Source organism: Paramormyrops kingsleyae, chromosome 7 (assembly GCF_048594095.1).
Source record: "Paramormyrops kingsleyae isolate MSU_618 chromosome 7, PKINGS_0.4, whole genome shotgun sequence".
Classification (NCBI taxonomy): domain Eukaryota; kingdom Metazoa; phylum Chordata; class Actinopteri; order Osteoglossiformes; family Mormyridae; genus Paramormyrops; species Paramormyrops kingsleyae.
Window position 1 is genome coordinate 14,680,780 of NC_132803.1, and position 23,627 is coordinate 14,704,406.

At 39.5% G+C, this 23,627-nt stretch overlaps 2 protein-coding genes across 7 annotated transcripts in view; one reads left to right on the forward strand and one right to left on the reverse strand.

The window, feature by feature from the left end:
• Window positions 1–14,794: 14,794 nt before the first annotated feature.
• LOC111849937 (T-box transcription factor TBX1-like) lies at window positions 14,795–22,166 on the reverse strand. Of its 4 annotated transcripts, none has more exons than XM_023823279.2 (8): window positions 21,946–22,166; window positions 20,613–20,933; window positions 18,673–18,774; window positions 18,293–18,464; window positions 17,903–18,058; window positions 17,265–17,332; window positions 16,575–16,672; window positions 14,795–15,224 (listed from the first exon to the last, which is right to left on the reverse strand). In XM_023823279.2, exons 1-8 carry the CDS (start codon window positions 21,969–21,971, stop codon window positions 14,848–14,850), a joined length of 1,320 nt encoding a protein of 439 aa, XP_023679047.2. In that variant the 5' UTR covers window positions 21,972–22,166; the 3' UTR covers window positions 14,795–14,847. The 4 variants fall into 4 exon arrangements, with proteins under 4 accessions (XP_023679047.2, XP_023679048.2, XP_023679046.2 ...); XM_023823280.2 differs by lacking the exon at window positions 21,946–22,166 and adding an exon at window positions 21,131–21,657; XM_023823278.2 differs by lacking the exon at window positions 21,946–22,166 and having other exon boundaries at window positions 20,613–21,657.
• LOC111849936 (neuropeptide FF receptor 1-like) overlaps window positions 16,346–23,627 on the forward strand; it is a 51,610-nt gene continuing 44,328 nt past the window's right edge. Inside the window, exons 1-2 of one of the 3 annotated variants that reach the window (XM_072714358.1) lie at window positions 16,356–16,414; window positions 17,833–17,914. The gene's annotated coding sequence lies outside the window, so the exon portion shown is untranslated. Of the gene's footprint in view, window positions 16,415–17,832; window positions 17,915–18,328; window positions 18,479–23,627 lie in introns of those variants that run through there. The other 2 variants (XM_023823274.2, XM_023823275.2) reach the window with 2 other exon arrangements.

Consider the following 23,627-nt stretch of genomic DNA (forward strand, 5'->3'; position numbering starts at 1 on the left):
AGGATTTTAGAAACTGGTATTTTCACGCACAATCATCTCTAGGGTTTACAGAGAAAAAGAAAAAAACATCCAGTGAGTTCTCTGGGCTGAAATGCTTTTTTTTGATGGCAGAGATCTGAGGAAAAATGACCAGACTGGTTCAAGTTGATAGAAAGGTAATAGTAACTCAAATAACCACTCGTTACAACCAAGGTATGTGGAAGAGCATCTTTGAACACACGTGTCACCAGGTGCCTCTCCTGTCAGCTCAGAACAGGAAACTGAAGGTACAGTCGGCATAGGCTCGCCAAAATTGGAAATGAATGGCAGACTGAAAAAAATTTTGGTCAGGTCAGTTTCAATTTCTGGTGCAACATTCAGATGGTAGGGTCAGAATTTGATGTAAACCACATGGAAGCATGGATCCATCCTGCCTTGAATCGACAGTTCAGGCTGGTTTTGTAATGGTGTGGGGGGTATTTTCTTGGCACCCTTTGGACTCCTTGGTACCAACTGAGCATCATTTAAATGCCACAGCCTACCTGAGTATTGCTGCTGACCATGTCCATCCCTTTATGACCACCATCCACCCAACTTCTAATAGCTACTTCCAGTAGGATAATGCACTGTGTCACTAATCTCTTATCTCGGACTGGATTCCTTAACATGACAATGAGTTCACTGTACTCAAATGGCCTCCACAGTCACCAGATCTCAATCCCATAGAGCACCTATGGGATGTGGTGGAACAGGAAATTTGTGTCATGAAGGTGCACTCAACACATCTGCAGCAACTGTGTGATGCTAGCATGTCAACAAGGACCCAAGTCTCTGAGAAATGTTCATCAAGCACCTTGATGAATCTACACCATGAAGAATTAAGGCAGTTCTGAAGGCAAAAGGAGGTCCAATCTGATATTAGTAAGCTGTACCTAAAAAAGTGGCCTGTATGTGCACGTACAAATATTTTATATCCTTTTCAGAAGGTTTTTGACAAGTACTCAAACTCTGGAACTTGCTGAAAGCCTTGTATATCCTAGTATTCTAGCCTTTTTTGGGACTTTATTCTGTTCTCATTGGAAACATTGAAATGCATATTTATTCCTAGTTCTTAATTCCTGTTCTTTTCTTTCTAGAAGGCACAGATCACACGTGGCACTGCATGAAAAGGATCTTTGAGGGATTTTTCAGCTTTTGCTGACAGAGGCTGTCATGCTGGCTGTACCTGTCCCACGGTGTAAGCCTTTGTGGTTCTAATGGCTGGGCTTTGTTTATGAATGGAGGAATCTGACAGAGGCCCGGTGGTGTGCCTTTGTTGGCCGTAAGCCACAGGGCAGACCCAGGAAAGGGGATAGCTGTAGGAACCGTATGTCTCCTAGTCTCTCCATTCTGGTGCAAGTCCCCAAACGTGGGCAGTGACAGAGGGCTGTTCTGACTGAAGGGCATTGGGTCATCTGTGATGTTGAATGATACTGAGCCAGGAAAAAACAGGCTTCCGGCTGCAATGACGTGAAGGGGTAGCGGGCTGTCCTAATTGGACCTAATTATAAAGCAGCCGTTGACAGCTGACCCAGGAAACGGACACACTGCTCCTATCTGCAACCTTGGGGTTCAGTTACAGAAGCTATCAGCAGTTTTGAGGAATAGAGCTTCACATGTATCTCAGCAGTTTTTTTTTCGTATTCATCAACAATATATGTTCATGAAATTTGTTTTATTTTTCATTTTAAATTACATTTTTATTGTGCACTTCACCAGTTGGCTTAAGTGACTCGCCATTTGTTGAGAGCCAAGTTTTAGCTTCAGAGTATGCCTGGTTAATTTGAAAGTAGTGGAGGTGGCCTCAGTCATATGATAGCATTTTTAATTGAAATCTTCAGCGTTCTGACCCCATCCAGAAGTTAGGTTTTGGCTTTGTCAATATGTGACTAAGCCTTATGCTCAGAAGCAGACATCTGAAATTATTTTGGTCACAGATCATTCTTCTATTAAATAACCATTTTGCTGGAGGAAAGATTGTGAAAATGATGGGTTTTTGTGTTTCTAAACTGTCCATATTGTACGTCGTCCTGTTTTTGACTGAGAATGCTTTGCGTTTTCATAGAGGTGCACAGATTTGGTATCAAACTGGTGATAGCTGATGAAGGGGAGAGAGTGACCTGGAATTAAATATTTCAGTCAAAAACTCCTTTTTGAAAATGTGTGGAGAGTGTGGTGTGTTAATGGTGACAAAGTTTTGGGTATGTGCAGAACTGGTCTGGCCTTTATTCAGATAGTTTGTGTGCAGGCAGGTATGTTGCTGTAGTGTGTACATTTCGTTCTTTACCCTTAAGACAGGAAGCTGAACTTCATCATCTGTCATCATGTCCTAAAGTAATATATATTGCATACAGTATGACTAGGACAACACAATGCTGGAAAATTCATATCAATAATTGAAATTTCTGAAATATTGCAATGTTTATAAAACAAGAGCTGAAATTAACAGAAATAAACTATAGCCAAATGGAAGTCAACCAAAATAGTTTGTCAAATAAGTTGGTGTTGCTGCAAGTTATGCCAACAGACACACTTGCTTTTGCTGAATGTTCGCTTTTCTCTCTTACGTTTCTCACAAATGAGTGATTCAGACAAATGATTGATTGGCTCAAAGTGCATGCAGAGCTCATGCGAAAGCAGTAGCAGCATACGCTATAATTTTTTTAACATACTATATAATCTTGTGAAAGGGGCAATTAAAATTTCTAAGCATTTATTTTCTTAATGCAGCCATCGCTATACTTGTGGTGAGACAATTGCATATGCATAACATGCAATTTTGATATTAATATCGCATAACCTGCTGCTCTTGTGACCTGCTGCTCAATATTAACCTCCCTATTTGATAGTTTGATATTTGCAAACTGCATTGGGGTGGAATGTCTCGTTTATTGTTAATTTTGCTCAGTGAGGCCCTGCCGAATAATTTCTTTGCAACGGAATGAGGTTCTGTCCTTATGATGATATATATTAGGTATAAGTGGTTTTTATTGTCTATATTGCCACTTCGCTAACCAGAAACAAGCTGCAATAGAGTCTTGCACTATTGACCTGCTTCTTGTTGGCTGGCAGCTTGCGTGAACGTGAAAAAGAATAAACGGATCCAGCTGGAATCGTGTTCATTGGCTCATGCTCCTCTGCCGTCTTCTGTTTCAGAAGTTAGGGTGATTCTGTTCCGAGCATTAGCATGCAGCTTGTACAGGACGCCTCTTCAGGCGCACCAGCATGTCAGCACCTTAGCCCAGGTGGCATTACATCACATTTGAGTGAATCATCTTGTCAGGCACAGTATCCCCTCAGCCTCACACAGAGCTGTTGAGTGCTGTTTGGAAATTAGGGGGTTTTCTTTAGCTCCACGGATTTGCTGGTGTGTTCTTCAGAGTTTGTGCTTTTCTTGCTCTTGAGCAATATTAGGTGTTATTTGGGGGTTACCAGTTTTGTTAACCTACATAAAAGGGGGGAAAAAAACTTTTTGTAATAAAATATGTTCATCTTTTAGAAAGGTATTTTTATAGCATGTATCAATTGGAAAAATTGTACATTTATACTGCAGGGCTAGCTCATCATCATGCTATAGGCTAGGTCTATTGTGTGCAACAGACCGTGAAACATAAAACCTGTAATATTAGTCTACAGCTGTCTTGAGTGAGAAATGAGGAGACGATAATATATAACACATTTTTATTTATTTAGCTACCCACAGGACAGGAGTCCCAGCCAACAGGTAGTAGCCTATTCTCAGTTTATCGCTTGTGATCCCAGTATCCAAGATGGACTCTTGCCAAAGATTATGTAAACTCTTTCACACATGCAAGACATGATTTGTAGTCTTACCTAGACCCCTGTTCTCAATAGTGTACCAATACTAAATGAGTGTATGATGGCAAAATCTCTGGAATTTGGCCTAATGTGCAGTGGTTATGAAGCCCACCCACACACACACATAGCCGAACTAGCTGTATGCTTGGTGTTCTGTTGAAAATAGTTGAAGTGCTGCTTGGAATCTAGCAAAAAATGAACCAGTTATTTTTGATATTGGTAACCACTGGATATTGTTGTTATTCAAAAAGTGTTTCCCATTTGGGATGATACTGCAGTAGAGAAGTGAGTGTGAAGAGATTAAATTCGATGCATAAGGCTGTTCTCACATTGGTTTTTGTCAAATTGCTGTGTCTTCTACATGCATGTCTCAGAACAAGGCTATACCAAAACTTTATCTTTTCATTAACGGAAAAAAGTGACCCACATACTGGTCAAGAACAAAGACAGAAACTATGAATGAATGGCTTTATTGTCATTGCACAAGGTGCACCGAGAATACTGCCCTTGTCGGTGAAAGTGTTACGGATTGTGTCCGGGGAAGCAGAACAGACGCCGTGAAGTCGATTAAACGGGTGTTTATTTGGGGAAAATCACCAAGACAAGAAACGCAAGCACAAACGTCAATGACCGGACAGGGGTAAGACAGACTCGGAAGCACTTAATACACAGAATTAATTAACAACAACTAGACACAGCTGAGAACACCGGGATTCCACACGAGGTAACAAGGGGCTGTGGCACACGGGAGGATCAGACGAGCAGGCCATAACAAAGAAAAGAAAAAAGACAGGAAGCATACAAATTTTTTTTTAAATGAGTAGAATATAAAATAAACAATAGAACAAATGGAAAACTGTATAAGTAAACAGAATATAAAATTGAATATAAATATAATGTAAACAATATAAAATGATAAAAGAAAGTAGGTGTTTAGTTTTATACATATTCCTCTCCTTGTGATTCAGTTTCACAATAAATATGAAAATATTGCACATTTCAGCAGTGTAAGAAAATATTGCACATGCTATTCGGTGAAGTCATTAACGTGTAAACGTGAAGGACAGAGTGTTCATTATACATTCTGTTTTTAGCATGGTCTTCGTATGTATGCCTTTTTTATTGTCTGTAAGTAGCTAGTATAGGTATACACTTGCTTATCTGATTACTTTAGTTTGCTATGCTGGGGACAGCTCACATGACTAACAGATTCCTCTTGTGTTAGAGCTGTGTGAGACCTTAAGTCAGGCGTGACTGTCTATTTGAGAGATGATGACAGCAAGCACAGGTGTGTGTCTGCCTTCCTCATAGCCATCTTGAACATCTGAATTCACAGGTACCTTTTACATTCTTATTGCTTCTCCAAAGGCGCTTGGTATCCGTAAACTCCCCCAGTTGTAAGGCGGCTATAAGGGGAAGAAGAATGTGTTACTGTGTGTGTGGCCAGATGGGCCCACAATGTGATAAAAACCTGTTGTTCTGACCTTGGGACATTTTTTCAGTCCCCACAAAAAGAAACTTAGGTTTTTTCAAGATTTTTCAAATATTAACATGTCAAAAGAAACCAAACAAAATACAAGACTTCATGTAGACTTATGACTACAGTTAGGGCTGGGTAGGGGTTAAGGTTGTCATAGTTGGGATTGGGGTTATGCCCATAGAAATGGAGCGACCCCACAAAGATATAGATACCTAATCTGTGTGTGTGGAGGTCATGTATAGATTACATTGTGGGGACCAAATATCCCAAAATGGGGGGACCATTTTTTCGGATGCAATCAAAAAAACTAAAAATGCTAAAAGTTTATTTTGTTTGGTTACTTATGGTTAAGGTTAGGGCTGAGTAGGGGTTATGGTTGTCATTGAATGGACAGTCTCTATAACAATATGAATACAAACATTGTGTGTGTATGTGTGCGTTTGACAGTAGAGAGAGATTATTAGAACATGTCTTGGAACGTGTGAGTGAAAGGAGAACGTGGCTTTGCAGGCTAATGCATGTGAAGTCAAAGGAGACAGGCTGTATTCCCGATTAGAGTTATCACTTCCTTTGATCTGTGATTGATGCCAAAAAGTTTCTCAACATGTAGCATCATCAGCTAGTCCCAGCTAGTGTTTAAGTGTTGCAAGCTTCGAGAGCTCTTATTGGCAAGGAAAAAAGAATTCTAGAGGCTCTTTAACAGTAAGGGATGATGGATAGTGACGACTGATTTCTTTGATGCCTGAAGAATTTGGGTGTGGTGTAACTGATAATATTTGTAAAGCTTGCTAACTGCAAAGTGTTTTTAGCTGGCACTGATATTCTACGATTACCATCTGTTGGTCGCAAGAGGAGAGGGCTGGATAATGACATACAGTAGGAGATGGAGTGAACTAGGCGGATGGGCGGCATTGGATCAGCATCGGATTTTTACGATATCGATTTATTTTCAACACAAGATATAGTATGACACTATTTACAATGATATACCTTCTTTGTTTGTTAATATTAGGCCAGTATTGAAGATATTTAATTGAGACCAATATTATTCCTTCCTGTTTGTAAATATCACGAGAGCTTCAATCATGACATTGCAGAGAACTTGCAGCTAACTTGCAAACCATTGAGTTAATCTCTCAGTGGCATGATGGCAGAAGGGAAAGGTGAGTAATCATAGACACTGGGTTCATTTAGTTTTACAACATTGCCAAACTGCACACAGGTTAAAATATCGTAATTTGTAGTATTTGTTTTATTGTATTGAAGGCTAATTTTGTACCTAAAAAATAGGATCTTTACAGTTAAGTGCACACAATGGTTGTCAGGCATGTTTTTAAAGCCAATTAACTGAATAGGTTTGAAGGTTTTGTTTATGAACATTCACCTTCTGATTTGAGAGCAATATCATAAATGGGGGAAAAAGGAATCTGTTGGTGGATATAGTGGAGTGAAATGCTTTTTGTAAAGCTGCATTGACTCATGCAACACGGATGTAGGCATAAATTTATCCTAATTACTGAACATTTAACCCACTTCATATATAATACAGTGATATATTGTGTGTCGCTATTCTGCCTAAGATCATCTAAATGTGGTATTTGGTCCTTTTCACCCAGCCCCAGAGTGAACCTGTCTGCAGCAAATACCCTCCTGCACTGTACACTTGCACAAGTGCTTAACATAAAGTATTAGTGCAATGCAAGCTGGTGAAACACAATCAAAGCAGTGACTGAGGCTGCAGCTTTTGTTGGCCTCTTTGCCCTCAGGAGTTTGTATGTTGGAATTGTTTAATCTCCCCCATGTGAACTGCTGCACAACGGTTCTCTCTTTTCTCTCCCGGAGCAGGATTTGCCTGGATGAAAAACACAGACAGTTCTTATACCATCCATTTTGATTACATCCAATGGGCCAGATGCCCAGGTACAGTTTAAGTGCACAGTAAAGAGCCATTTATTATTTAGATAGCGTCTCTGGGGAAAGCAGCTGGAGGTGCATGTACCTGAAGTCTAATGTTTTATGAATATGACACAGTGGACTGGTTGAGAGGGATTCCCTCCCAAGGGTTCCTTAAATCAGAGGCAATTCAAAGGAACTCATCCCTAACAGTGCCATGTTTTGGCTCTGCATGTTTATCCATCTCCCTGACTGCTGACGGGATCTGTCACTCATGTGGGTAAATGGATGAAGCTGCACAAAGCCCCGGTGCCCAAGGATCTGGGCTCGTCTGAAGGCAGGCTCCAGGAGATCTGCTGCTTATTTTAGATTGTGTGCTGCATGGTTTGCTTGTGCCTGAGATTTTGGATTTGGATTAGAATAATCAAAAATGGTTAGACGGGTATTGTTATTGTCAGTGATACAGGTGTGTGGGTCATGTCAGAGTTGTGGTTACATACTGTATTGAGTCAGCTGGACTTTTTTGTCAGCTGTGATACAAACACTTCACACATTTGCCCTTTTTTAAATGTTTTATTAATAAATAATAAACAGTAATTTCTGTCTGTCCATTATATTCTTCAGCTGTTACCTCTTACAAAACCTCACAAAAATCTGATTGCTTAGTCCTGGTACATGTGACCTGTTCCCACTGATGTGAAGGGCTTGTATTTCAATTTTTTAGAGTGAAATGTATGTGCAACTTGTATATAAAACATTGATGTGTTGCTTGGTACCATTCATGAGATAAGCACCCTATTTTTTATTTTTTTTAATTATCTAAAAAAAAATGTTGTTTGAGCCTCAAGTGATATTAACTATTTACCTGCTTTCAAACAAAAAATACTATATTGTTCAAAGGGGTGTAGAAGTTATAAGGTTCTATACTTATAAAAAAACAATGAAAGTGCACATTAATTTATCATTTTATTCCACTACTTTCCTTAAAAATAGCCTAACGTTTGTGAATTGTTTTGAGGAACTTTAGACTTTCCCCTTTGTCTTGCAAGTCCTGGAATAACACTGGTCAGGTTTGCAGGCCACATTACATATATTCATCGTCTCCTGGGAAACAGAGGGCGAGCTCCAACCCTATAGTTTGTTTTATTAGTGACTCTCTTGATCACAGCATCACACTCTATGCTTTTGATTAAATCCTCATTAATAAGCTGAAGTCAGATCATCTCAGTTTTGCCAAAATATTTTTTGCAGATGGCTCCACAATACAATGTAAAAAAGGGAGAAAAAAACTTAATAAACCTAAGTCACCATTAGCAGGCCAGTAAATATGAAAAAAGTGAACTGGGATGTATTTTTTCTAATTTATTTTTGACTTTACTGGGATTCTGTTTATTTGTGTAAGTCTTTGCCGTGAAGAATTTCATTTGCCATTTGAAATACTACATCTTGTCAACTCTTCCTATGAATTGAAATTATCTGTAATTGTTAGTACTTGCACTAAATGTGAATTAGGCGTCAGACTTTGGCATACATGGATCCACATGAAAATAGTCTTTAGTCATAAGAATGATACAGCACAATGGTGTTCTTGCTAGTGACTACGTAAATGGAAGTATTCGAAAGGAATGAGTTAATTGCATTAAATGTATGTTTCCGAATGCTGTTAGTTTTTACATTTGCATGTTCACCATTTGTAGTGATGTCCAGGTCTAATGTAATCGTGGAAATCGACTGCACTGACATTGTGATAAGGATACCTCCAATCAAATCAGTTTTATTTATGCAATTCACAACAGGATACAGCAGCAGATGCAGAAGTAAGCTATGTTTGTCAGTCAAAATCAGTTGTCAGTCATTCTATTAAGATGCAATTTATCTGTAATGCTGACATGATAGTGACAAATAAGAACATAAGAACTATACAAACGAGAGGAGGCCATTCGATGGTAACTCGATGGTCTGGGTCAACTTATGATTTGTTCATTTTCAGTTTCCTTACCCTATCAGTATTTCTCGAATGCTATGACACAAAACCGCATAATAGGGTGTCCCCTGTTATACATGCCTTACGCATGTTGAAGTTTGAGGGCATGGATAGGGGTTTGCCCCTTATAAATTCAGTCACACTGACCCAGTGCACAGCAAGTCAGTTCTTTCTGTCTTCTGACCCAACCGCTATTTTTTTGGGGTGGTTTGTAGAGCTGGGAGAATTTACTGCAATGGCGATGTGTTGCCATTCAGCAAACTTTTTTAGATTTAACTAATTACAAGTATGCGGACAACAAAGTGCAATTTGACATCTAATCTAAAAGTGCATATTACTGTGAATGCTAGATGCATCACTTTGCTTTCAGAAGTGCCTTAATTCTTCATGGTGTAGATTCAACAAGGTGCTTAAAACATTTCTCAGTGATGTTGGTCCATGTTGACATACTAGCATCACACAGTTGCTGCAGATGTGTCTGCTGCACCTTCATAATGTGAAGTTCCCGTTCCACCACATTCCATAGGTGCTGTACTGGATTGAGATCTGGTGATTCTGGGGGCCATTTGAGTACAGTGAACTCATTGTCACGTTCAAGAAACCAGTCCAAGATATGAGCTTTGTGACATGGTGCGTTATCCTGCTGGAAGTAGCCATTAGAAGCTGGATACACTGTGGTCATGAAGGTATGGAAAATAATACTCAGGTATGCTATGGAATTTAAATGATGCTCACTTGTTACTAAGGGGCATAAAGTATGCCAAGAAAATATCCCCCGAGCCATTACACCACCAGCAGCAGCCTGCATTGTAAATACAAGTATAGCCGAACTGGCCATCTGGCATACCAAGCAATTTCCTGGTAAGCCAATGTGTATAGTTGACAGTAAAATATATGGAGGGGTGCCGCCCCCACCCCCCCCCCACCAAGTCTGCAAAATATTTCCCACGAAGAGCACTCAAGGCCATCAGAAATCCCAAAGTCCAGACCCGAAATTTAATCCCAGTTCAACCCTGGATACAAGGCAGGATTGAGCCATGTTTTTGTAAATTTTTTTGTAAAGTTGTTGTGGTGTAGTATTCCTTCGGAGTTGAGGCTGAACTCACCCGGAGGACGGGGTTCATGGGCTCACGGCTCACGGGAGGTGACCAGAAGAGACCAGACTCACTTATCCACATCTGTCGTGTTTAGTGATGTATCTTGTGAAAGCTTACAACCAGCCGCTGAGCTACTGTACCCGCTTTTAACTACAACCCTCCATGTAACAACACTCACCTGAATCATGTTCTACCCCTCACCAGTGACGGTCTCTCCACATTAATTCAACCTCAATATAAAATAAAATAATGAATGTTACAGTTCCTGTGCTTACACTTTCATGTGGTTCACGTGAAATTCTGACCCTACCATCTGAATGTTGCAGCAATCGAAACTTATCTGACCAGGAAATGTTTTTCCAGTCTTCCATTGCACAATTTTGGTGAGCCCATGCCCACTGTATCCTCAGTTTCCTGTTCTTAGCAGACAGGAGTGGCACTCAGTGTGGTTTTCTGCTGCTGTAGCTGATGTTTTGTGGGTTCAGAGATGATGTTCTGCACACCTTGGTTATAACAAGTGGTTATTTGAGTTACTATTGCCTTTCTATCAGCTTGAATCAGTCTGGCCATTCTTCTCAGACCTCTGCCATCAAAAAAGCATTTCAGCCCAGAGAACTCGTTGGATGTTTTTTTTTTCTCTGTAAACCCTAGAGATGATTGTGCGTGAAAATCCCAGATCAGCAGTTTCTAAAATCCTCACACCAGCCCACCTGGCACCAAGAACCATGCCATGTTTAAAATCACTTTAACTTTCTTCCCCATTCTGGTGTTTGATATTAATATTAACTGTAGTTCTTGTCCTGTATCTGAATGATTTTATACATTGTGCTGTTGACAAATGATTGGCTGATTTAGATATGTGGTTCAACAAGCAGTTGAAGAGGTATACCCTAATAAAGTGGCCCGTGAGTGTATATTCATGTGTGATAAACAGTTGAAAAATGTGTCTATACATTCTTGCTTGTGATAAATGGCATTAGACCCCTAAACATAACATTTTATTGTGCCTCTAACTTTCACTGTTTAAAATTCTTCTTATTTACATCGCTGACTTTGGCTTTCACAACCAAAACGGCTTGATTTGCATATGATATGAGCATGCAGTTACAAATTACATGTGCATACGCCACGTTTGATAAATTCTGATTTTGTTTGGGTTAAATATGAACAAAATTCTAATGTTTTTACTTGATTCCAGTAATAATCTAAGTAATTCTGAATCAGGGAGATGAAATAATGGGCAAAAACACGTTTTTGTTTGAGTCGCTGTTTACAAACGCAGCACTTTAGAAGTACGCGTAAAATATAGACACTTTACTGCTCTGTAGATGTTCGGGTCGCTGGTCGCTGGCACTTCTTGGAAAGTAAATGGCCATAAAACAATCATTTTAAGCTGTTTTGAGCGAAATACTCCCACATTTCAGGGCGTTTAACTTTAAGCATTTTAAAAGTGCTCAGTGTAGCCACTAGATAACGTTAAGCGTCTGCGGACATCAGGGAGAGTGTAACGTTAACTAGCGATGGTGGTGACGCGCAGTGACGCTTCTGTCGCCTGAGCTTCAGAATGAAAATGTTTCAGTCGGCAAATCAGCCGTGTAAGTGGCACCGAAGTCTGCGTTACAGTGTGGTCCGGTACGTGCAGCCCGATGTTTAATCATTGTAGTAATTAACCAGAAAACTGGGGGGGAAATACCCTCAACCCCATATATCTAGCTGGTGTGTCACAACATTTTGTACATGTTTTGGAAATTGTTTCCTTGACATGCCCTGCTAAACAATTTCTAGCTTATGTGCCTGTAAATTGGATTTTGTTTGCATCGTTTGCAATCTTTTAACTAGCTAGTTTGTCAGACGTAACGCTACAAACCTAAACACAAAGCACCTTGTAATGACATTAAAAACTAAGCACATTTAACACCATTTTTCATTTTTAGTTTTTATGTAGTTTCAGGTTTTCTACAACCAATAGTATGAGGCTTGTGCCTTTTGTCAATAGTTTTTCATGTTGTTCACTGTAGATATTTTCTACATGCATGTTGTGAACTAACTTTCCTGTTAAAGCTGCATTTTTTTTATCGTATCAAAACAGTGTAATGTCAATATACTGGTAAATAAAAAACTATATTTTGACAGTCAACCATAATGGTAATGGTCTGTTTTGGCTAAATCTTTTTTAAGCAATATATTTGGTAATATATCCTAAAATGAGTGACTTATGATTTGTCATGCTGACTATAGGAACTTGTGTCCACTGATTCGATGCTCTGAGGAGAGTCTCTGCTGTCTGGGCACCCAAACAAGTACAGTACTTCCTGGTTGGGAACACAGGAACCGATGATGTACTGGGTATAGGAAACCCAACTTTCTCCCAGAAAGTTGGGAAACGTGTTTCAGTTTGTTTCTTCTAATGTATAGGTATTGATGTAAGTACCATATGAATTAAGGCCTTCCATGCCCCCCTCCCCCCAAATTAATTTGGCCTTGCTTTAGCTGCTTATATCATTGTTTAACCTTTGACTCTACCTTCAGCCATCATCATAGCCATCTTAATCCCCACATCCTTTGCAAGTAAGTGATTTAACAGCCTGAGGTCTAACAATGACTGGATCCTGCTCACTTTACCACATTGCCTACAGTGCCTTGGGCAGGGGGCCAGGGGTGGGGTCTATTCCAATGAGTTGCTGTGGCTATGAGTGATGATGGGCTGACAGACTGTTTCCGTTAAAGTAGGGACACCAGTCAGAGTCCTCAAACTGCATCCCTCAGATCTTCAAAGAGCAGAATTCCTTATTACCCTCAAACTATTTTCCTTTGCATCTCTTGGCTTCTGGTGGTTCGTTGTATATATAACGGCTAGTTGGCATGCAGCATTTAGTGTTGAAAAACATGGCTTTTGGGGTGAGATGTGAGGGGTGACGTTCTTCTCCATGTGCACTCATTTGTTTGCCTCATGGATAACTGTTGGATGAGGTGAGGGATCTATTTCATGAGGTGTGAATTGTGTGGCTTTGACAATTGCCTTTTAATAAACTGGGGTGGGATGGTGGTATATTTTCAATCTGAACTGTTATCAGAGTCAGAACTCCTAATTGTATGTAACCTCTTTCAGAATAGCAACATGACGCACTTGCTTCAAATGTTGATGACCGACTAGGTTTGTATAATAAGAGAACCACAGGATGAAGGTCAGCTTGCATGATTTGTGCTTTGACACTGGTTACTCTTCTGCTGTTGTTTTTATTTCGAAGATGTATTGTAAAGTGCAGTTGAGTAACAATAAAATGGGTAAAATTATGCTCTTTCTGAGGGTCAGATACAGAAAAATACTACATTTTCATCTGGCCTTTGTTAAACAGCTCCACTATGGGCTTGAAAGGTTTTCAGTGTCACTCCTTCCTCTTAACATCATGGTGTGAATCTTTCCTTATATTAATCACAAAAGGCTTTGTGCTTTTCTATTCATTTATCAAGCTTCATTCAGTTTCAACATCCAATTTCAACTTCAAACAGTAATAACATTAATCTTTACATATCTACAGAAACTATACATATCTTCACGCATGCATATTTCAAAAACTTTCTCTTGAAGTCAGCAGAAAATTGACTGCACTAATGAAGAACACTGAGTATTTCATAAACTGACACCAATAATGACTTAATATTTTCATATCTGCTGGATCATTTAAATCTTGTACATAGAACTGCAACGTGACAATAGCCAGTCAGATGTCAGTTTGTCGCCAAACGGGGCAGCACACTTCAACATGCAAATAAAAACGCATGGGCCTTTTATGTCTTTTTTTTAAAAAACATCCAGAATTATAGCATAATCTCTGAATTCCAGTAAAATATGGTCCAGTGAAACGTGTCAATTCAACCTTTTGTTAAGTTACAGAAAACTGGACTTTTCCAAGGAAAGCCATCTTGAAACTACCACAATACTACAACCAAGGAAACAATCTGGCTGTACATAAAAGTGTCAACTTTTTGCTTCAATATGGGTTATTGTAAAGAGTTAAACATGCTGAAATTGTATAGTATATACCTAACAGCATGGCAAGAAACATTTCTTGTTAATCTCCTTAACTGCCCTTTGAAACCATTTGGAATAATAGGGAGTCCAAGCTGGATGTACAGGCCTCCAAGAGTATCTCCAGGGACTTGGTGGTGGGGTTTCTTAATTCTCGTTTCTTCTTATCCTCCTTCAGGTACATGTGAAGTTATTTTGCTGGCCCTGATGATGTTTCGGATCTCTCACCAGTGTGTGGACTTCCACGGCACCTCTGCCACTGGGCTGCTTATGATGACACAAAATTGCCCACAATCAAACTCCGCCCAGAAGGAATGCACTGTCTGTATGCACCAGGGTCACCTCTCTGTCTTCTACAAGATGCCTTCGTGGATCCCCCTAGCTTTCCCTATGATGGTGCTCACATAATTGAGGTTGTGCACTGAATGTTCTCCTCTAGATATTAGATTTTTCGCATATAGCCAAGTAACTGATTTTAGAGCTTTTTTTTTTTTTTTTTTTACATTTTGATATTTCTAAAATAAACTCATATTGGCCCATATTCAAATGTTTTTGGGCCACTTGGGGTGGTATATATGTTGCTGGTAGAGTTCAAGGTATGGGGGTATCCGTGCTCTCTCATGCTGGGCAGGGGGTAGGGGGCTGGCCGAGCCTTGGTGCCCAGGTAGTGCTGGTAGGTAGTGGTGAATTTGTAAGGAAGGTGGCCCAGGGTGTCTGGAGGATGAGGATATCCATCGAAGCGCGTGTCATGGGAGGGGCGGCCGGCGGAGAGTGGCACGGAATGGAGTCCACTTGGGACCGAGAGAGTGGGACTCAGGATGCGTGCCATGAGTTGGTGAGCTGGGTCTGGAAGGGTCGGTGTGCTGCTTGGCTGTTCCCTGTCGCGGTCCCACAGACTGTCCTCTGCGTTAAACAAGGAAATTATGTGAGCTCAGTTCTACACCAGGCCGTCAGTTTAGGTGGATATCTTAATGATCGGATCAGTTACTGTTCTGGGGTGCGTTTCTCGAACAACGACGGAAGTTAGCATTAACGATGCATCGTACTATGGTAGTTCAAACTAACCAACATCCAACCAACGACTGTTTCTCGAAACCGTCGTACCACAGTTGTTCGAACCACGTTAGTTAGGACTTATGTAGTTGGAACTACAGTGGTTCCAGCGCTGATTGGTCAGACTCACGGCAAGTCATGCGCAACAAATAACAACGCACTTTCACAGCCGGTCGCGTACAAACACTCGCGAACTGTGTAAAATATATAATAATCACACACACACATATATATTTATTTGTGACATCAATTTCTGTCAGTCACACAACGCCAATAAAATGAAAATTAGCAATCGCGGGAAAATAATGCGACGCTCCTTGGAGTGATAAACAGAATAACTTTTATTCCGACGTTGTCGCTTACAGAATGTTGTTATACTGGCTGACTGGAATACACAGGTGTGTGTAATAACCAAACATTACAGACGACATTTCCCGAGTACAAAGGCATGGATTCGTATCTGACCGCTGTAGTGTCATTCTACTGTTTCATTATGGAAAGGGCCGGTGTGTTGGCATGTTTTTTTTTGGGATAACCGTTGGATCAGTTGCTCAAACCCAGTTGTGCGACCTCTTCAGTCGATCGGTCCTCTACGTTTTGCTCTAAGCACGGAGTTGCAGTGAAAAGCTGCATGCTGTTTCTGGATAAAATTAGCCACCCCTGTGCTAATTAATACTTTGCAGTCTGAGATTTGTCCCTATTGCTCACTACAGACAGTTACCGTACTTATGACCAGAGACCCACACAACAATTACGTTTCAAACTACATTTTCAGACACCTTCACATTATATGTGATCGTAGAGCTAAATTATTTCTTATTAGGTATTAAAGATTATTAAATTTCTTACTTACACGGTGACTATACCCTTATTAAACTGCATTTTCCACCGTCGCTGACGAATTTACATATAACTACGCTTCTAACTACAGCTCGCGAGCTGTAGTTCGAACTACACAACTTAACGACAGTGTTTGCGAACGTTCGTTCGAACTATGGTTTCGAGAAACACCTGCGTCGTTTAACGATGCATCGTACCACGTAAGTCCGCAGTATCGTTACCTATGCAGTTTGAACTATGGTTTCGAGAAACACCTGCGTCGTACTTACATAGTTGGAACCACGCAAGTTGCTAACGTATAGGTACAGTAGCAACGATGGTTTCGAGAAACGCACCCCTGACTAGTTTGGGGGCCCAAACCTGTCTCTGTGCCGCCGGGGTGAGGGTCTGACAACGAGCTTCTGTTTCTGACAGTGTTGTTCACAACTGGCAAAGAGTGAGGCCTGTGGTTCCGAGGCCTATAGAATTAAAATGCAAAATTTGCATGTTTTTGTTACAAACTATTGCCAGTTAAATATGGATTTTTCCTAGTATTGAAAACTACTTTTTGTCAATGTCATCATTGAAAGGGTATTTGGTTTTGAATCCTTATGTGGTGCTTGCAATCCAAATTGGACTGTAAAAAACTACGTGAAATTTCATTAGAAAAGTAATAGCTATAGATATAATAGAATGGTTGCAATTCAAATGTAACCACCAGACTGGTTGTAGAGCACCTGTTTTTGTCATTGCTGTGTACTGAGGCATTCCTTCAGTGATCCTGCCTAGTATTAGCACAGGATACCCTTTGAGTGAAGGAGGTAAAATTGTTTATGATACTCTACAATCAGACCAATGTGTGATTATGGATTCCTATGACTGCCGATGTTGCCCGTCGTGTATGCATTAGTGTTTCATTATGTCTGTATTGTCATATTTATAAGGCAGTCATAGTTAGTGATCACAGTGTATCTTCTAGAAGCATCATTCAAGTAATTAAAAAATGGAAGGATTCCGTTTGAAAAGTGTTTCAACAGAGCATCATGAGTCACTTCCAGGCCTGCTGCTTACCACATTTCAGGATCACAGTCCCTAAAGCCCTTCGCAAACGGATTGCTAGCAATTTTCAGCTGCGTGATCTACAATCGACAAAACATGGTTATTGTACCCTGCGACTATAAGAAAGTATTTCACTCAAGGATCAGCAATAACATCCTTTACTTATTTATCAGTTAAAGTTTTATGCAGCACCAGACTGCATCACAGTTTATCAGTCTATAAGAAAACATGGGATCATTGAAATGGAGGGGATTGTTTTTACATTTTCCCGTGGCTGTACACCTAAAGCAGCATTTATAGTTAGCTAACACTGTCTTCCGTGTAAAACCATACATTGTTGGACACATGAAGCTGTCATTAAACTGGAGAATATCAGAATAACTGAACAACAACATGAAACTTTTAGCAGAATTGCTGACCAGTAATATTTGCTCAGTGGTTTAATCATTGGGCTGGGGCCATAAAAGTGTTAATCAGCAGAAAATACACAATTGTCCTAATTTCCTTAATGATAAGATAAAGGAAATAATTATATTCACCTATTTTTCTGTTAAAACCGCCTTGTTATTAATTCATGCAGATATTCAAGTGTGGGTGCAATTGGACGTGATTCTGTGACGGGTTGGTCTGGGGAAAGGCGACAGGCTTACTCTGTGATTCTGGTAAGCTGTTACCGCAGTGAATCGGGTCTCCTCGAACACAAAGGTCTTGTAGTTTTCTTCAGCGTACTTCTCGCTGTCTTTCCTTGGATCAACATAAACGATATGAAATCTTGGCTGATATCTATGCATTGAGTTGAGAATGATCTGAAAAAAGCAACAGGAGGCAACGATTTTTTTTCTCACGTAGTCTCGATGTTGTTTGCCAGACGTGTATGCTTCAGTGGTCGGTCGTTGTCTTACTTTATTTTGAATTAACAATAGAAAGAAAATAACATCAGGTTGAAATTCGTAAAGGTGCTCTTTTATAGGAAAAAATCTAGCTTTAGGGATTCTCAAAACGAGGCTGCTTTATATAGATCTTGCTTAAGGGATACGTACATGTCCGTTGTCATCTAGCAAGTTATTGGTGAGTTTTAATTTATCAAAAGAGACTATCTGTTTCATCCACTGTGATCCTTTGGCTGGAGAGTCTGGGTGATAATGCACCCGTCCGGGCGTGGCTGCATCCGCCTTCCCAGCGACTAACCATGACGAGCTATGGAAGGCGTACCTGCCGAGCGAAAGGTCAGCGTTAAACCTCGGCAGTACGAATGTAAAACGCCTTTGGTATACGCTCTAAATATATTATGCTTGGAAAAAAGTTAGGGTTAATAAATTTAATTCCACATTCCAAGTGGATAAGTGTTGTAAATCATGTCTGACAATATCCTGCAAGCAGGTAGGCCTATCGATCGTGCGACGTCTGTCATCTGACATACCTGTAGCGTTTATCATCGAGTGGTATAAAATCCATTAAAAGCATATATTCGGAGTGGATATCAAGTCCGAAAAGTTTTACCTGAAACGCGGGGAACATTCGTCTGAAAGATAAACAGAATCGACGTTTCAAAACATCCCTATAGTACTGGGCTTGTTATCCAGTTTTATTACAGTTCACATATAATCAAATACACCAGTTTGAGATATATTGCAGTTATTGGTCTTCTGGCCGTAGGTTATTGTTTGCAAGTAATTTCAATATCTAGTTACTTAAATGTTTATATTACTCCTGCCGCTCCTTTGCATCGTAAATCTCATCGTATTACTGGAAGGCAACACGTGAAAAAATATTTGGCTTCCTACAAAGTATTACATCGGATTCCATTACAACACAGCGTTTGGAAAATAATGAACGAATCGTGTCTAATTCTACTAAGGTTCCGACGTGAAATTAACCTGTTATGATGCATTAAATAACGGCAATGATGATAATACGAACAAAAATTATCAGCAAGAAATACGGCAGAGGCTTACAAATAATTTATTACTTAATTTAAACTTAATTTGTCCTTTTGCAGATGCTAAAACTGATATACGAAATCTAAACTGTCTGCATAACGTTATCCGAATAAATTTACAGTGTTGTGTGATTTCTGAAATGTAATTTTTATAATATATTTTTTTTATTTATATATTATGAGATAGGCCTAAGAAGAATATTCCTTATTGGACATATTTGGAAACGAGAATAAGAATTTTACGGTATTTTATTCTTCGTACAGTAATATCACCATATTTCGCACTTAGGCCTATCTTGCTTTGCAGATTGATTTTATACAAAATTCTCTTAACTAAGGTGCTTCGCATATTCTCGTAAAGCTTGAAAGCACCATTTTGTAAAAAGGACAGTTTCCTTTGAGTTGTGCTCCATAATCAGATATAACCTGCCGTGCTAATTACGGAGTACCTGTATCTGTTTTAATTCTGTCGCGATAGCTACCTTGGGAGGTAATTAATGAAGTGCTGCGTGTTCTGCAAAGTCCTGTAGCCTAAATGTCTGCACATTTTCCCACACAGTAACAAAACACACATTTTCAAAATACTTCAAACAGTCACTAATAGACATTTGTTTTAACGCAGACACCAATATAATTTCTTACATCTTACATCTATATAATCTATACTATCTTGGCTTAAAATTTCTGAATATGTAACCATTTTGTTCTGCTAACCCATTTGTTATACAGTGTTGTTGAAGTTGTAACAGATTAAACAATAAAAATTATTAAAAAGGTATTTTAAAATTTCGCACAGAGTATTAATTATAAAGCATTTTAAATGCACTGCTAAGGTAACAAATACGGATTTCCCGATTTTATAGACAGATTTTTTTTATTATTATTATTTTGACATAGGTCTACACACTAAAATTATGCGCTAAAATAATATTAACGTTCAGCTCTCCTGTCACTGTCAACGTGGAAAGTAGACAACTTAAGGACAAAGGTAACTTTTAATATCGTAGGGAGCCAAATTAAATATTATTTGCTGTAACGCAATTCCCTCCCCCAACACACAATAAATTTAGTTTAGTTTAACTTTTTATGTATGTTTTTTAAGTATAAGTGTGACAGTAGGCTAGTGATGACCTATTCGTTTGTTTGTTAATTCTATAATTTATAGAATTTATAATTAATTTTACAATGGCTAATAAATTATAAAGCATTTCATTTAAAAATAATATTTTTTAAATATTGTCAAAAACCACCAGTTCCTAGTAGATAAATTGGTTTTCTCAGGTTAAAATGAATTTGCCTCAGTAGAGCTTAATTATCCCCTGCGCCGTTTGTTAGTGCCACTGCAAGCTTTATTTATACATTTAGTGATGGCAAAACCCATTTACTATTAAACCATTTTTGTCTGTATTAATAATTTTTACCTCCCCGCTTTAGTAACGATCATCTCAGTTCCAAGCTGATTAAATTCATCCCAGAGTATCTTCATTTCCAACTGGACGGTAACGTTGGCCACTTTAGGGTTCTTTTTTACCAGTGGATGTCTGCCGGGCGCCATGGCGGAGGATAAGGGGCAGCTGGAGGTCCCGGCATCGCTCGGCGGGGACTGAGCTTGATTGCACCTCGGGTAGCTGTCGGCATGTTGGGCGACGGTGCGGGGCTCGAAGAAAGAGTCGCGTTGAGGGTAGGAATCCCGGGGCGTCGCGGGGAGACGGAAACTCCCAGGAGTGCTGAGGCTGTTCAGGCTGTTTGTGGTGAAGGCGGCAACGTCGCAGAAATGAGAGAGCTGCGTCAGCCACGGGCTGGATATTGCAGAAATCATCCCACTTTTACTGTTACTCCCGTTCAACACACTCCGCGGAGTATATTGCAGTAAAGAGGAAATCGTATATTGGGAAACGCCAACCGGAACGTCCACGTTTTAAATGTTTAGAACGGATACCTTGAACAAACCATTTCCAAAAGTCCGCTGGAGGATCTTTGATAGCACTTTATTTGTATGACATCATCTATAATGGAAAGAGTAGACGTTTGATCCGTAATGATGGGAAAAGTCTTCCGGAGTGAGAGAGCTGCCGTTGGGTGGATGGCGTTCCGCTGTAGTCCGAAAGCTCTCACCGTTCCTGCAGTAACCTAACCTCCTGTCTTTCATCTACTGAGTCTTTTCACCGTGAAACTAGGTCTCTATAAATGTAAACGAAGTTAATGTAGTACATTTCCTCTTCTTCGAAGGATAATTACTGATACACAACCGCGTCCATTTTTACATATTTTTCTATACTCAATTAAAGGTATAGGCTAGCTACATTACCTGCAGTTTCAGAAATAATAGAGAATTTGTCTCTCAAAAAATTGAACAAGCGGTTAATTTTACTACCAATTAAGCCAAATGCATATTCAATATCTGAATAAGGTAATAATCTAAATAAAACATAGTGCATGTACCGCGATCCTCCTTGCAGTACGATAACGCGCAGATACTGACAGCAGCTCGCGCACCGCCGTCACCTACCACCCCGCCCCTGGCTACTATTTCGGTTTCATCGTTAACCTTTCCAACTCGGGTTTTTGTGGGGGTCTTTTCGCCTTGCATGTTTAAAATATGCTGTGGATGAACTTTACAGAAACGTAAAACAAATGTCTATGTATTCTGGCATACAGAATTCATGCTGTTCGAAGAAAAACGTTATCTTCAGTGTGCCATTTAGGTATACGCACGCAGTGCTGTATTATATTCACACTACAGTGCAGGCCTACCGTGCTGTCGCTGTGTCTTCTGCCATGACGTCCGTCCTGGTCCGCAGGATTTGTGAATGTTGCAAAGCATAATGTTTAGTTTTCCATGATGCATTTGCAAAAGTCTGTAAAAGTCTGCCGAATGTATTAGTGTGATATCTATGAGGAATGTGCAGACATTACGGTGAGAAGTGTGATTTTAAAGCAGATAATATGTTACGAATATATCGCAGACTGCTGTGTCTATGTAGCCGCTAAACAAGCTGTATTTAAGAGTAGAACAAATGTCATTCGAAAAGGCGATGCGTAACTTTATGCAAAATCGATGTAACGCTTCCTTTTATTTTAACCGTTTGTGTAACATGGTATTCCTATAGTGATGCTGATTGCGGAATTCCTGTTTAAAAGCAATATAAATTAATAGAATTTTTGTTGGAACAGAAATTTAGTTAACCTGACGTACTGTTCTGCCTAATTATGCGGCGCGTGTGCAAGCTTCATAAATAATTGGCTGGTATTGGTAAACATCCCCGCATGAGTTGATATGAAATCCTCCTGCTTAAATGTATGTTCATTCTGTTGGTCCCGGGTACTTGAAGACACATAAAAGGAATCTGACGATAAAACCAGTTATAAAACCGAAGGCGTCATTGGGCATGAATACCCTGGCAGATTCCAGGGGCCTAACACAGGGGCCCTTGAATATGTAAAACAGGGGCAGAATGTCTAAGTACGCCCCTGTATAAAACACGTTACTTTAATCCGATGTCAGACTAATGATAATATATTAGGCCTACACGCTAAACAGCTTCTAACCGTACCTATTTTTCCCAGAGCCAATACCAGTTAAGCTTAATAATTAGGGCTAAATATTACTGAGTTTTAGGCGATTGTGACGTGTTTCCAAATACACTATGGGGAATCAATACAAACTTAACTCAAGAGAAAATTGTCCGATTTTATTTTGGGCAATTTTTTCTATATTAATTTTAAAAATACAATTTTAAAAGGATTTCAGTCAATGAGTTTCTGTTAATGGAGTTTAGAGAGAATCTACAGTACTTTGACCTGCAGGCTAAAATATCTCATGTCACTTTGAACCCTGTACTGTATATTGTGAACTTAAGCTGTACAAGAAAGGCATGTATTATTTCAATATTCTGCCACAAAACAATGTTTAAAATATTGCCGATGAGTATAAAGGTGTAACCCGTTATACTGAATTGTTCTTTGTTTCTGGATGGAAATACGTTGACTGAGCTGAAATAAATCACGTGCTTCTTAATTCATTTGGTTTTATACTTGCTTAATTGAGTTCCAAGTCTCTAGTAACTCTGATCTCAAACTGTGTGACGGATAGTTACAAAGACGCATGCGGCTTCACTACCTATTTGACAAGCGCGTCCTATACATTCGGTCTGTCTTAACGCAAACACGCCATCATAACTGATATTAAGATTTCGCGACGATTTACGCAAACCTGCTAGATTATCGTGTTGGCTAGAAATCCCACACTGACAAACATACAACTTCCATGAGAACGAACGATAACTCATCCAGAGGTACACAAATCAGAAATGCTTTGCCTCTTCTGAATCGTGTTGGAAATGCCCATTAAAACAATATAGAAATACTATCTGGTGTAATTAAATTTTACATTTAAAATTGCATCACCTTTATTTTTCAATATGATAAATTACGGT